This window comes from Felis catus, chromosome A2 (genome assembly GCF_018350175.1).
Source record: "Felis catus isolate Fca126 chromosome A2, F.catus_Fca126_mat1.0, whole genome shotgun sequence".
In the NCBI taxonomy this organism is placed as follows: Eukaryota; Metazoa; Chordata; class Mammalia; order Carnivora; family Felidae; genus Felis; species Felis catus.
This window is the reverse complement of record NC_058369.1, coordinates 14076413-14089865: the sequence shown is the minus strand read 5'-3', so window position 1 is coordinate 14089865 and position 13453 is coordinate 14076413. Positions and strand designations below refer to the sequence as shown.

The window sequence follows — 13453 nt, the reverse complement described above, 5'->3', positions numbered from 1 at the left end:
GCTGGCCTCTGGGGGTCTTGAGAGCCCTCCCACACATTTCCCAAATCTCCCATCAAATCCAGTTACTGGTGACGACCTCCTGCAGGGATCAGCTTGCCTTCTAGTACTGGGACAGCCCTGTCACTCCGCCGTGCTGGTACGCCCGCTCCCCTTGGTACGTGGAGTCTTGCGACAGCGCCACATCAATCTGTGACTTAAACTCATCGCCAAGGTAACTGTCCTGAAAAACAAAGTTGGGGAAATAAGCACCGAGCAGAGGATGCAGCCTCAAGAACCTGCTCCACGTCCAGCCCCCACCAGCCCCAGAGGAGGATCTGGGCGACTCGCTTCTGAAGCCTAAGCAGCACAGGGCCCACACCGGTTACCTTTTCACAGAACACAGGCAACCCGGACCACCGCTTAAGACAAGATCGGAGAGGTCACGTTCCAGACCCCACAGTACCCCCTGCCAAGGGGAGGATACGTAGGAGGCCATCCTTCTGAGAGGCGTGCTCAGGCCGCTAGGGGGGAGCGTGTGAGGTCTGCGCACGGGGAGGGCTCCTTCCGACTGTCCTGACTTCTCTGCTGCTGGCTCACCTGGGACAGCTCGGGCTGGGAGAGGCCGGGCTGGCTCATCTGGGAGGGCTGGCTCATGGAGATGTAGCCCTGTGTCAGGGCGCCCTGGGAGAAGGGCTGTGATGCCACATCCTGGCTGGCCTGGCTGTTGGGGAGATTCGTCTGGCTGGGTCCAGGGAGCCCAAAGCGGTTCTTCTGGCGCCCCCCACGACCAGTCTTGCCTTTTGGGGTACCCCGGCCTGAAAGACAGCAGTCCAGGGTTCCTTGAAGGAGGTCTGCACCTGACAGACCGGCCCAACCGCTCAAAGCCCAGATGTGAACAAACTCCGACACCGATGCGCTTTGTCCTCGGTGCTGCTGCCTGGCGCGCTCACCTGCGGCTGGCCCGTTGGCTTGTCCAAAATACCCTGGTGGTGGCATGGGTGGCATGACCAGGTTGAAAGGGATGGGAATGTTCATGGCAGCCACGTGGCTGGGTCCCGCACTGATCATGCCGATCTGGTCGTGGGTCTGGAAGTACATGTTTGAGGGCCGGCCTGTAAGACACAAGGTAGACAGCAGGTGTCACTTGCCGTATCCAAACGAGCCTACTGCCTGGCCCCCAAATGGCAGTGGGAATGGTCGGAATGTCCGTCTTGTCCTGTCACTGCTCTGACTGCCACAGCGTTTCTTCGTGCAGTCCCGTAACGAGGCCACCTGATACAGAATCTCACAACTCAACCCCCACTCTCGATAGCCTCCCTGGGGATAGCCTCCCTGGGGCTGGCTCCTGGGAACAAGCTTTTCTCTCACGGGATTTGGAGAATCAATGGCCTACAAGCATCCAAACTACACTTCATTTCCAACTGGGGGGAAAAAAAGAAAGAGTCCTTTGTAGGGCAAACTTTTTATTCGTATTACACGCACCCCCGTCTCCACCACTCCACCGAAAACAAGAAAACACCTGAGCTGACAGACTAGTGGATCCTACGAAGGCAAAGGCCCCCCCCCGTACCCCCAAGGCTAGGGATGTCCCAATCTGCACAGAGCTGCCCTAGGGGCTGGGGAGCCAAAGTGAGCTGCTGAGGCACGAGAGTGTGACCTTCTGGTCTGCCCCCAAGGGTCGAGAGCCTCAGCTGGGCCCACAGTGCACTCAAGGACGAAGGATGGGCCCGGAGTACCCTCAACTACACGACAACTCACTGGATGTGCCAATGAGATTTGTCACCTGAACCCAGCAAGCAGAGTAACAGGCAAGCGAGGAAAGGGGGCTCGCCCACTTCACACAAGACCAGCTACTAGGGCATACCTGGCCCCAGGACGGCCAGTGAGTACATGAGGGGACGAGGCTCAATGTAAAATGCGGGCATGTGGCCCCAAGCACCTGGGCGAGGCTGTCACCTTCTGTAGAGACTGGTGCAGGGAAGCGTCCCAGGAAGCAGGGACCTGGGGAATGAATGGGAACGATCTAGACACTGGCTCCAGCAAGAGGAGGTACTCCATGCAGCAAGAGTTAGGGCTCAGCCTTAGGACACAGAGACCCCACACAGGAGAGCAGTCTGAGAAAACAAGCGAAACTCGGGGAAGGCAGTGAAACCAGAACCAAGACCGTGGGGGGCCTGGAGGCGCTGCAGGAGTGCCCCTCCCGCTGAGAGGGTGAGCAAACGGCGGGGTGGGTGGGGAGCGCTGCGGCCTGCGGCACGGGAGCAAACGGGCAGCGCTACAGTATTTGCCTGGAGACCTCGACGAGGCAGAGCTATGGTATTTAAAAAACACTTTGTACTTAGAAACTGACAAAGACCAATTCTTTGATTTCAGGCAAGGGAAAGCAAGAAGGAGCTCTCTTCATCAGGAAGGTTTCTGTGGACTGAGGTTTGGGAGATCACCCCAGGAGTGACCGAGCCAAAAGGTGCAGGCGTGGGAATGATCAACATCCACAGGGCAGTGTGGTCCCCCCCACAGAGCAGACTCACCCTGGCTGCTCCGATCATAGACTGATCCTGGGATAATGGCCTCCCGAGCATCATACATGGCTGTTGTCATGAAGCGGGCTCCCTGCAAAGGGTTTGGATAGGTGAGGAATTTATCACCTTGACACAAGGAAGAACTTTCTAAAGATGTGATGGCTTGGCCACCTTCCAGGCCATGACTAGGCCAACGCTGAGGCTTGCTGGGCCTTGCCCACCCCTCCTCCACAGACCTGGCCTTTGGTGCTGAATGTTTGTCTCCAGGCTTCACACAAGCAGCATCACCGCTTCTAAGTCCCCCAGAGCACCCCGGCTTCACAAGGTTTCCTAACTGCCTGTGTTCAACTCCTAGGCGCCACCCATGACTTTGCATCCCTAAAGGCCATGTCCAAAAAGGCCTAAGAATGCTTGTGAGACCTGGGCCGGGAGAGCTCTGGGGCAAAGGCCAGCGTGATCACTCCAGTACACACACACGTGTGTGTTCACCCTCGGCTCACACCTACTACAGGTCATACCTGCCATTGCCTATTACCATGTGCCAGGACACCGGCCTGGGGAGAAGGGGGTTCTTGGCACAGTCTTCCTCCACACCTTTCTGGCCACCCACAGCCAGTGCTCACCGGGTTGATGGTGTTGACCAGCTTCCTGGGCTTGCTGAACTGCATGAGGCTCTCCCGAAGGTTGTTCAAGGGCCCCTCCACCAGCACCTTCTGCTCCTTGTAGTAGTTCAGCAGATGGTTCCAGAGTGGCTGCTTGGACAAGGCCTTTGGGTTGCCCACGATAATGACCCCATACCTGCAAGGTGTGGGCCCAAGAACGCGGTGTTTAGGGTTCTGCACGGTGAGCAGAACACCACGAAGAAAAGTATGAGAAGAGACGGAACAAACTCAACATCCACATCCAAGGTGAGAGGAGCCAAGCCCAGGCCGCTCTCCTCTCATCCCACCCACTAAATCCCTCCCCAGACGCCTGGCCTGCCTGTGACAGTGCCCAACGTGAGGCCTGGGGATGGACAGGTAGGTTGCTGGTCACGGTGACCTGGCAATGGAGCCCACCCTGCAAGCTGCCAACAGTGCACTGGACAGATCTGCAGGCAGTTTCTAAGGAACCCAGATGTCAAAACACAACAATGAGCAGATGAGCTCACAGACGAGTCTCTCTGCAGCCATGAGTCGGCCTCCCGGGAAGTTATCGGCAGTCTCAGCAGGCTCTGTGGCCTCAGGAACCCTGACAAGCTGGGGCATGGAACTCAATTCTGGCAGATGCTCACCCTCACCTAGCCGTGTCAAGACCCCCAAGTTGAACTCAGACCCCCACTGCTGGCCACCAAACGAGAGCACCTTAGAAGGGGGGGGGGGGGGGAACAGACAAAAACCAAGATACCCTGACAGGGGAAGGAACCAACGTATGAGGGCAGCTGTGGTCTGGTTTTACTCAAGGGTGACACAGGAGGCCACCTCATTCTCTGGGTGCCCTCTGCTATCATCATTGTTTCAAAAAAGGTTACACCCCAGGACCAAAAGATTAGATTTCATGGATTAAAAGTCTCTACAGGGACACAACCCATGCTACTGCGTTTTGATCTTAGGTCAAAAGGGCCGAGATGACACGTCCCACAAAACTGAGGCCACAGAAACCCAACAGGACAATAAACAAAAGTGTCTTGCAGGGAGGCATTCTTTCTACATTGCTGCTTGTGAGTGCTCTGACCTTGGGCTGCTGAAGTCCCACCCTGCCCTGTAAGGGTGTGACGCGAGGACTAATCACAGGAAGAGGATGACCAGGCAAGGATCAGCTCTCGGGGTGGACCCTCCCAGCTCCAGATTCCAAGGGAAAAGTCCCTCTGAAGAACTCCCATGGCAGGAACGAGGCACCCAACCACTAGCAAGGTCCAAGGGGACTTAGTCCTCCATACCTTGCTCTAGTCAGAGCCACATTAAGCCGCCTGGGGTCGTTTAAAAACCCAATGCCTTGGTGCTCGTTGGCTCGCACACAGGAAAGAATGATGAAGTCCTTCTCTCGTCCCTGGAACGCATCCACACTGGCAATCTCCACCTCCTACAAGGGACACACAGTCATAGTCAGTTGGCTGCCTTCAAGGACCCTCAGACTATGTGAACTGTGTTGAGACGCACCGTCCCATCCCACCAGTAAGCCTGGGACCCAAAGCCTGCAGAGCCCCCTGCTCAGTGCACCTCTGGGGAGCGAGGAGGGGGACCCTTTGGCTACGCCTGCTCCCACTGGGCCTTCCCAGTCCCCAGCCCCTCTCTCCTAGCCTTCCTGTGCTTTGGTTGTCTTTTTAACCTTGGCAATTTGTTTCCCAACAATAAAAGCATACATGCCTATCACAAAAAAACGTTAGACTGTACCCAAGTTAACAGAAGAGAGACCGCTGGTCTTATTTTGCATTTTAGTTCACTTCCACATAGAGAAATAATTATCTTGTCCTATATTCTGGAGGTTTTATCCAGGAGCTGACACAACAGTGAACAGCGTTTTCACGACTATGTAATATCCACTGTAAGGCTAATGCTAACAACTACACTATAGTATTCAACCTGAGATTATTTTAAGTTTTGCTCTGAAAACTATCCTGAGAATAACCTGAGGGAACCTGGCGCCTTCACAAAACTACGCCAATTCACACTCCCGGGCCAGGAGATCAGGTCAAGGTCAGCTCCTATGTGGGGACCCAACAGGCCCGATCAGGTGTGCACCTGGTAGAGCTTGGTGTGCAAGGAGCCGCTGAACTGCATGTACTGCACCAGGTAGGAGCGCTGGCCCTCATAGGGCGTGATGATGCCGATCTGGTCAGGCTTGGCACCCGCCTTTAGCAGCTTCGTGGTGATCTTCTCCACATTTGCAGCTTCCGTCCTATGAAAATTAGCCTTTCAGTTCCTGGGCTGTACCGGTGGGCTCCTGAGGCTGTGGGAGGTATGCGGACAAGTCCCACCTCCAGGGTGGCCCTGTGAAGGCCCTGTCCGGTGCACATCATTTACCAAGGGAGTCACAAGGGGAGAGAAAAGGCTCACACGTGGGCTTAGACATATTTGCTCAACAGGGGTGCCTGGGTGGCTCAGTCAAGCACCCGACTCTTGATTTCCGCCCAGGTCATGATCTCAGTTTGTGGGATCGAGCCCCTTGTAGGGCTCTGCGTGAAAAGTGCAGAGCCTGCTTGGGATTTTTTTCTCTCCTCTCTCTCTGCCCCTCCCCTGTTTGTGCACACTCTCTTTCAAAATAAACAGATGTTGGGGCGTCTGGGTGGCGCAGTCGGCTGAGCGTCCGACTTCAGCCAGGTCACGATCTCGCGGTCCGGGAGTTCGAGCCCCGCGTCGGGCTCTGGGCTGATGGCTCGGAGCCTGGAGCCTGTTTCAGATTCTGTGTCTCCCTCTCTCTCTGCCCCTCCCCCGTTCATGCTCTGTCTCTCTCTGTCCCCAAAATAAACGTTGAAAAAAAAAATTAAAACAAAAAAACAAAACAAAAAAACAACAGATGTTAAAAAATGAAATTACACTTGATCTTAGCCAAAAGGCCGAGAGATGATAAAAAATAAAATTATACAATTCTTTAAAAGAAAGAAAGGAAGGGGCGCCTGGGCGGCACAGTCGGTTAAGCGTCCGACTTCAGCCAGGTCACGATCTCGCGGTCCAGGAGTTCGAGCCCCGCGTCGGGCTCTGGGCTGATGGCTCAGAGCCTGGAGCCTGTTTCCGATTCTGTGTCTCCCTCTCTCTCTGCCCCTCCCCCGTTCATGCTCTGTCTCTCTGTCCCCAAAATAAATAAACGTTGAAAAAAAAAATTAAAAAAAACAAAAAAACAACAGATGTTAAAAAATGAAATTACACTTGATCTTAGCCAAAAGGCCGAGAGATGATAAAAAATAAAATTATACAATTCTTTAAAAGAAAGAAAGGAAGATCTGCTCAATAGAAAAAATACATACTGAAAGTGCAAGATGGAAACAAGATGTTGGTGTAGGTGTCCAAACAGAAGGAGGACAAGGAGGGCAAGGGCAAGTTTTAGCACTGCGTTAAGACATGAACACATGAGCAAGTGGTGAGTGGCCACGTGCCAAGCTACCAAGGAAGCTTGTAAACGCCACAGCTGAGTCTGCTTACCTGTTAAGGTAGGAGGTGCCTGAGCTGGCGATCTCCTCTTGGCCCTGGGTCACGTAGAAGAACATTGGCTTATCAGGCTGGGGCCACTGGAAGTCAAACCCCTTCTTCACTCGATCCGCTGTCATCAGGGAGGGAAGAGGCAACACTTCACATTAGAGAAAAAAGCCACAGCCAATCTGGACTGAGCACATATGGAGCAACGCAGAGACTGTGACAGCACAGTCAGAGGTTCATGATGGAGCAGGAAGCAGCGGCCCCGGGCAGGAGCTCCTGGTCCGTGGGACCCTGGGGAGGCCATCAGAGTGGGTCGGGTCCACTGCCCCCAAACACCCAGGATGCAGTGAAGCCATGCCTACCAACACCCAGCTGCCTGATGCACAAAGCCAGCTTACCCACTGAACAGATCTCACTGGTTGGTGCTTTCTGTGGCCTGTTCAAGAACCCTCTGCCTACTTCAGGGCCACAAAAATATTATTTTCATCTGGAAGCTTCACTGCAGTGCCTTAAAGGATTCATAAGCCCCTACAATGGGCCTCTGAGGATGACACGGTCGAGTCCACCTCATCCCGTCACAGACCAAGGTCTATGATGGGTGAGTCTGCCTCTGGACTCTGCCTTGGGCGCTATGTCCACAGTATCCTGGCAACTGCAGTTTTGTAGTAACTTGTGACATCTGATAGTGTAAGCCAGCGCCTTCACTGTGATCTTCACGTTCACCTTGGCCATTCTGGGTCCTAAACATTTCCTTTTAATCTTAAAAACTGGCTTGTCCGTTCATATACCCCACCCATCCCTTTGGGAACTTTGGAGCTGCATCTAGTCAACAGATCAGCATGAGAAAAATGTTACTTTTGCATCCAAACAGCCTAAGATCAATGACCCCCTTTGTGTCAAGCTGAGAAAGAGACCACATCCATCTTTATCATTCTAGCAAGGGCAGGAGCCAACTGGCTAGCTTGGTGGCTCATTAGCCCAGGGGCTGCTGGCAAACATTTAACCACCGAGGGTGGTGGGGGCAGGGGCCGCTCCATAGCGCCTGCCAATCTTAGTGCAAATGCTCCTGCCGCAGCTGATGTCAGGCCACTCCAAGAATGGGTCTGGGCTGGTGCCAGCACTGCCCTGGACAGGGATCACCCCAGGGCCCCACGGGGCTCCTGGAAGATGGTCAGGTTGTGTTTTAGGTTCAGAAGCTAATCACACAAGAGTGTTCACTCAGTGGAAACTCGCTAAGCTAGGCACTTAGGATTTGGGCACTTCTTTACGCTTCAATGAAGAAGTTAAAAACATGAACTTTACTGGGTGCTGACTGTGTGCTGGGAACAGAGGACACAGCAGGGAACCACCACTCCCACTCCCACTCCCCCACAAAGCCAATGCCACGGAAGGAGGCAGAGCAGGGCTGGCAAGGGTCTGAATGAGAGCTAAGTGATGGCTCTCCCAGCTACTGTCAAATTGCAAACAAGCTCCATTTGGCCTGGCCTTTCCTAGCCCCACCACCCAATGGACCAGTGATGTTCTAAGTCTCACGGTGATGGTAGTAATAACAGCACCATCAACTCCCAGGGCTGTACTGTGCAGTGGCTGCACGGCCCTTGTCAGGCGTGCGCTTTCAGCCTCCACCTCACCCACACAGCAGGCCAGACAAGGCCAACATGGCAGGCTGCGGCATTAACCAGACATTAAGAACGCCAGTCTCAGGGCCCATTTACATCCTGAAAAGGTGAGGAATGCAAACAGCTCCCAATTCCATGGGTTGTATCTACTGACATTTACTGTATTTTGAAACCTAGAAATACAAAATACAAATTCCTTTAAACACATTAGCAAAAATATTTTTAACGAAAAGTAGCATGTCCTGCTAATATTATCTCTGAGGTTTTGCTACTCAGTTCACAATTTAGCTGACTCTGCTTCCGTACTCAGTCTCCCGTGAGCCCTTGCAGTAGGGCGATCAGGCCTCACAGATGCATGCAGCTGGGAAAGGGAAGAGTGTCTCAGAACTTTCTCCACAACTGTGGAGTTCTGCAAGATTCCACACCAAAGCTGGACAGGAGGTTACCCTGCAGAATGGTGACAAGAGAGCCTTTCTCCTCTGCCGTGCCCTCAGGATGGCCTTTGACTTTGTAACACCCCTGCTGGCTGTCAAATGGGAAGTACTTGCTCACCAAGTCGAGCAGAGCTCCTAAAGATTTACAGTCTTCACAACATTTGTCACCACCACAGATCTCATCAGAAAAGCTTCTCAGCATTGAGAAGACTTGGTCAGCTCAGGACAGGGACAGGAGATTTCCAAAACTCTGATTTTCACTTGAACCCTCAGGTTTTATCACTGGTGGTAAATACTGTCAACTGTTTTCCTTGAAGCCACGGGCTGGCTGGCAGCACTGTCCCCACTCATGCTGAGGCACCACCCAGCCCTCCAGGGTTGCTTCTGCACCCTCAGCACCAGTGTCAGCACGGTAAAAGGGCACGTGACGTCTCAGTGTCACTATGAGAGTAGTTCGGACTTCAGTGCCATGAGCTCCCGGGGCCTGGGCTTTGAGAACCTCAACAGGGCAAGGAGTTAGAGGGGCCGTCAGCTCTGCCATCTCCTGTTCTGCCTGCTGTGTGATAAGCCCCCGGGTGTGAACTCTCAGACAGTGACTGCATTCTGCAAGGACTTGAGCTCCCCTCGCCCACACCCCAAGGACATCCCATACTCCAGAGTGGACGACATCCTGTCCCTCTGACCACTGTGCCTCTCTGAGGTGCCCCGTACACACAAGCGATCAGCACATAAGGCCGGGTAGGCAGTGACAACAGGTTTCGTCACCCCAGGCCCCACTGTGGGCTGAGCACTACCTGCGGTGACGCCGTTCTGAAGAGAGCCCTCGTAGAAGATGTTGGACGGGAAGGCACTGAGCGCTGGGTGCATCCGATACTGGACCTGGAGGCGGATGGGACGGATGCCCAGCACCACCAGGCGCTCGAAGAGCGACTGGGACAGTCCAGCCTTGGCGGCCTTCTTGCACATCACCACAGGGCCCAGCTGGCAGTGGTCGCCCACGAGGATGAGCTGTGGCGAGAAGCCCACACAGGTGAGGAGCTCAAGTACGAAACCACCTAGACACCCACTCACAGGGTACTAAGGGGCCCTGAGGGGCCCTGAGACACAACCACCCAGCCACGCGAATTCAAGCAGTACCATCTGACCAGGAGCCAGAAAACCTGCCGCCACATACAGGTATCCAGGCTTTCCCAAAAAGGTTCGTGTTATGCCACCTCTCTTTCACAGAAGACCACATTAGTATGGTAATGGCTTTTTCCGTAAAAGCACAAATCCTCTGCCAATTTATTTTGGTTGTCAAAAACACGAACTAACACAGGCCTTTTGTAAAAGCAGAATGGTGTAATGCGAATTTTTGGAAAGCAGGGATGTTCTCCACTTTATCCCATTTTGGCTTATGAGAGGCTTCAAGGGAATTCTTTACTCTTGGACGGTGGGGGAGACCTGTATATGAGACACACAGACATGCACTTGGACCCAAAGAGCTCTCTGTGTCACCCATCTTTCCAAGAACCCCTCAGTGGACCCTCCATGCGTCCCTCTGCTCTGCCAGGACATCACATGGCATTACAGAACATTACCAAAAATAAACCTCCAGCACTGAAATTTACATGAAACCGAACAAGAGAATACCCACTGGTTTTCAAACAGGACCACAGCGAACGTGACATGGCTCACCTGCTTGGCGCCAAGAACCACAGGGACCATGCACTCTGGTTCGGTGGCCTGGGTGCTCTCGTCAATTAAGATGGAGCGGAACTGCATCTTGGCGAGCCTCGGGTCCCCTGCACCCACACACGTGCAGCAGATGACATCTGCATTCTGGAAATGAGAGCAGGCGAGGCCTCAGGGCATGGTAAATGTTGCCAGGCCCCAAAGGGCAGAAGGGACAGGACACAGACCACCCCCCAACCCTGACACCTATGGCAACAGGCTGTCCCACCCAAACAATCTCTAGGTCTAGGCTGCAGGGACACTAACTTTTGAGATCCTAAGTTGGTGAACTTCATCAGAATAACCCCTCAGCACAGAAATGGTTCTGGGCCTCAAGACAGCTTCTGAGAGGCCATGCAGAGCCAGGGAAACCTTAGTTTGTTAAAAAAGAGCAGGAGAGTGTTGCAGGCCCACCTCCCGGCCAAGGTGCACAACCACAGTGAAGATAAATACGGGAGGTACGGAAGTTCTTTCTCAAAAGCAAAAAAAGACAAAAACAAAAAACCTGACCTAGAGATGCCATCCTATGCTTGGCAAACTCAAACAGTTCCCACAGCCAAACCGAACACGACACCACCCCAAAGGTAAGAGCTCACCATGAGCAGCTCCCGCTCGGCGGTGCGCTTCAGGGCCCGGTACCGCTTCTCATCGGCAGAGGACAGCTCCCCAGTCTCGTCCTTCAGCTGCTGCAGCTTCTGTAGCTCGGGCATGCTGGAGGCACAGCAACACGTGAGCGGGCACAGGAGGCAGGCGCTGCCAGGGCCCGCACGCGGGAGAAGCACCACGCTCGAGGCAGGCGGCTCAACACCCACCTATCCATGTTCCTGATCTGGTTGTGCAGGGCCAGGAATGACACCGGGGAATCAATGGCCTCACGGCTCTTCGCGCAGAGCCGCACGACTTTCAGCCCAGTCTGGTGGATCTTCTCAGTCAGCTGATCCACAGCTATGTTACTCGGAGCACAGACGAGCACAGGCCTTCAACACAACGTGAACAGACGTCTCAGGACTCGCCCAGAGGAAATTCAGGAAACGCTAACTGCCAGCACTGGTGTTCTGAATCACAGGTAGTGGAACCCGCTCGCAATCTAAGACTAACGCCAGGAGTGAACAAAGCTGAAGGAGCTATAAAACCCCACTGGTCTGTGGAGCTTCCTGTATCCACCTGGTTTCTACACTTCTCTCGCGCAGCAATGCTACCGGGTCCCGCATCCTCACCCTCCCGTCTGCACCGTAAAGACTTTCAAAGCCCCTCGAAGCACACAGGCACAAAACTCAGGATACGTCAACCCATCCACCGCCTTTACCAGAGCAGCAGGCTTTCTTATTAAAAGCAACCATAAAGGCCAGACCTCATACAAGTAATATAAAAAACAGCCCCCAGGCAGCCTAGCAGACAGGCCTCCCTCTTTCCACCTCGGGCCGCGCTGAGCCCTACCCGTTGCCCTGCCGAGCCAGGTGGTAGACGATGGTGGCAGAGGTCACGGTCTTCCCCGTGCCCGGTGGCCCCTGAATCAGGCTCAGTGGTCTCTGCAGCACAGTCTTCACAGCGTAAACCTTCAGATACAAGCAGTTTTTAGGCTGCAGCCGCCCCCGTCGAGTGGAGGGCCACCCACCCAGCAGGCTCTGCCGGCCAGGCCAGGCCCCTTCCACCCCCCTGAAAAAGTGAGAACCTGAGAGTGGTTGAGGTCTGGGAGCCCCTGTGCCGTGAAGCGTTTCGGCAGCTGGCACTTGATGATCACATCCTCCACCTCGTGGCCGAGCAGTTTGTGGTAGATGTAGCCTGACACGGAGGTCTCATCCACAGCAAACGTTTTCAAAGCGCTCTGCATCCTGGAAGGAAAGCTCAGGGTCAGCAACACGCACGACCCAGACGGGTGAAGTCTTGCCCTCTGGGATGCAGAGAATCATCCAGGCGCTGAAGGCAGTGCCTGCGCCAACAGCACGTGACTGACCACACAGCAGGTGGCAGGTGCGCCCGCAGGGGGCAAGGTGGACATACCTATCAAATGAGGTTGACTTCCACACGAAATCCACCTGGAAGTTGTGAGTCACCTCCACAGGGGCGCCCACACTGCTCCGAAGCTCAATGGCGATCTCATCGCCATAATCTGTGCCACTGAGTTAAGTTTCATCTTTGTCAAAAGCCGGGTTTACCTTTCCGAGGAGACTTTTCATTAGGCTACTGAGGAGAGAGCCCCCTCCTCCGCGCCAAACAGAGAAGGCCAGCCTGCCCCAGGCGCTCACGGACAGACGCCGCCGTGTCTGGGCTCACTACAGCCAGCTCCCGCACCCTCCCTGGGCACACTGGGGCAGTGCAGGCACGGAGCGGCCCCACCCCGGCTGGGCTTCTGAAGGAACTTCCACAGAGCCCCGGGGTGCAGAGCTGGGAGCACCCTGGCCTCAGGCAAAGCCGCTCTTTGACCGGTGTGAAGCAGACCGCAGGCCCTCAGTACAACTGAAGAAAGGGCTCAGCGGCAAACTCCCCTCCAAGGGGCACCTCCAGCCATGGCCGCCCAAGACGCCCTTTCTTCCATCTGCGGCGCTCAGGACAAGCTCGCCTTTCTTTACTCAAAGGATACTATCAGGGACCTTGATGACGTGGCCGATCCCTTTCCACAGGGGTGCCAGATCCCCTTTGTATCTCAGGCATATCTCATCTCCCTGCATGAGCCGCATGTCTTCCAGAAAAAAGACAACAAGAAAGTTAGCGTTTTCAACATGTGCCGAGGCTGCCACCATGAAGAGTTTAAACAAATTAAGGGACACTTTACAAGGGAGAAACTAGGAATTTTATGCTACTTATGGTCACAAATATTTTAAAACTTAAAATCACCTCTTAACCAAATTATGACTAAATCCTCATTACCAGAGTCAGTCTTGGGCAAAGTGAAGTAGGCGATTCTCTTCTTGTTAAGGCCCAGGTCCCACCTGACCGTGATGTTATCTTGAGTCTGAGCACATGAAAGATAAGACCCCTGTTAGCCTGAGACACAGACACAGGCCTGGACTCCTCGTGTCTGGGTTTCCACAGGTGTGTGCCCTATGGCAACCTTACGAGCCATGACGTCGGGGTAC

The 13453-nt window shown here is 54.1% G+C and overlaps 1 protein-coding gene across 3 annotated transcripts in view; it reads right to left on the bottom strand.

Annotated features, from left to right (window-relative positions):
* Positions 1 to 13453, bottom strand: part of UPF1 (UPF1 RNA helicase and ATPase) — a 37630-nt gene that overhangs the window by 2347 nt on the left and 21830 nt on the right. The window contains exons 7-23 of one of the 3 annotated variants that reach the window (XM_023247663.2): positions 13212 to 13329; positions 12958 to 13056; positions 12378 to 12486; positions 12049 to 12208; positions 11814 to 11932; positions 11189 to 11353; positions 10973 to 11087; positions 10341 to 10484; positions 9458 to 9671; positions 6617 to 6734; positions 5219 to 5375; positions 4417 to 4559; positions 3122 to 3296; positions 2508 to 2589; positions 930 to 1091; positions 577 to 794; positions 98 to 220 (exon numbers count right to left, since the gene is read on the bottom strand). In XM_023247663.2, the coding sequence (XP_023103431.1) occupies positions 101 to 220; positions 577 to 794; positions 930 to 1091; positions 2508 to 2589; positions 3122 to 3296; positions 4417 to 4559; positions 5219 to 5375; positions 6617 to 6734; positions 9458 to 9671; positions 10341 to 10484; positions 10973 to 11087; positions 11189 to 11353; positions 11814 to 11932; positions 12049 to 12208; positions 12378 to 12486; positions 12958 to 13056; positions 13212 to 13329 (2418 nt within the window). In that variant the 3' untranslated portion in view covers positions 98 to 100. Of the gene's footprint in view, positions 1 to 97; positions 221 to 576; positions 795 to 929; positions 1092 to 1843; positions 1981 to 2507; positions 2590 to 3121; positions 3297 to 4416; positions 4560 to 5218; positions 5376 to 6616; positions 6735 to 9457; positions 9672 to 10340; positions 10485 to 10972; positions 11088 to 11188; positions 11354 to 11813; positions 11933 to 12048; positions 12209 to 12377; positions 12487 to 12957; positions 13057 to 13211; positions 13330 to 13453 lie in introns of those variants that run through there. The other 2 variants (XM_045048714.1, XM_045048717.1) reach the window with 2 other exon arrangements.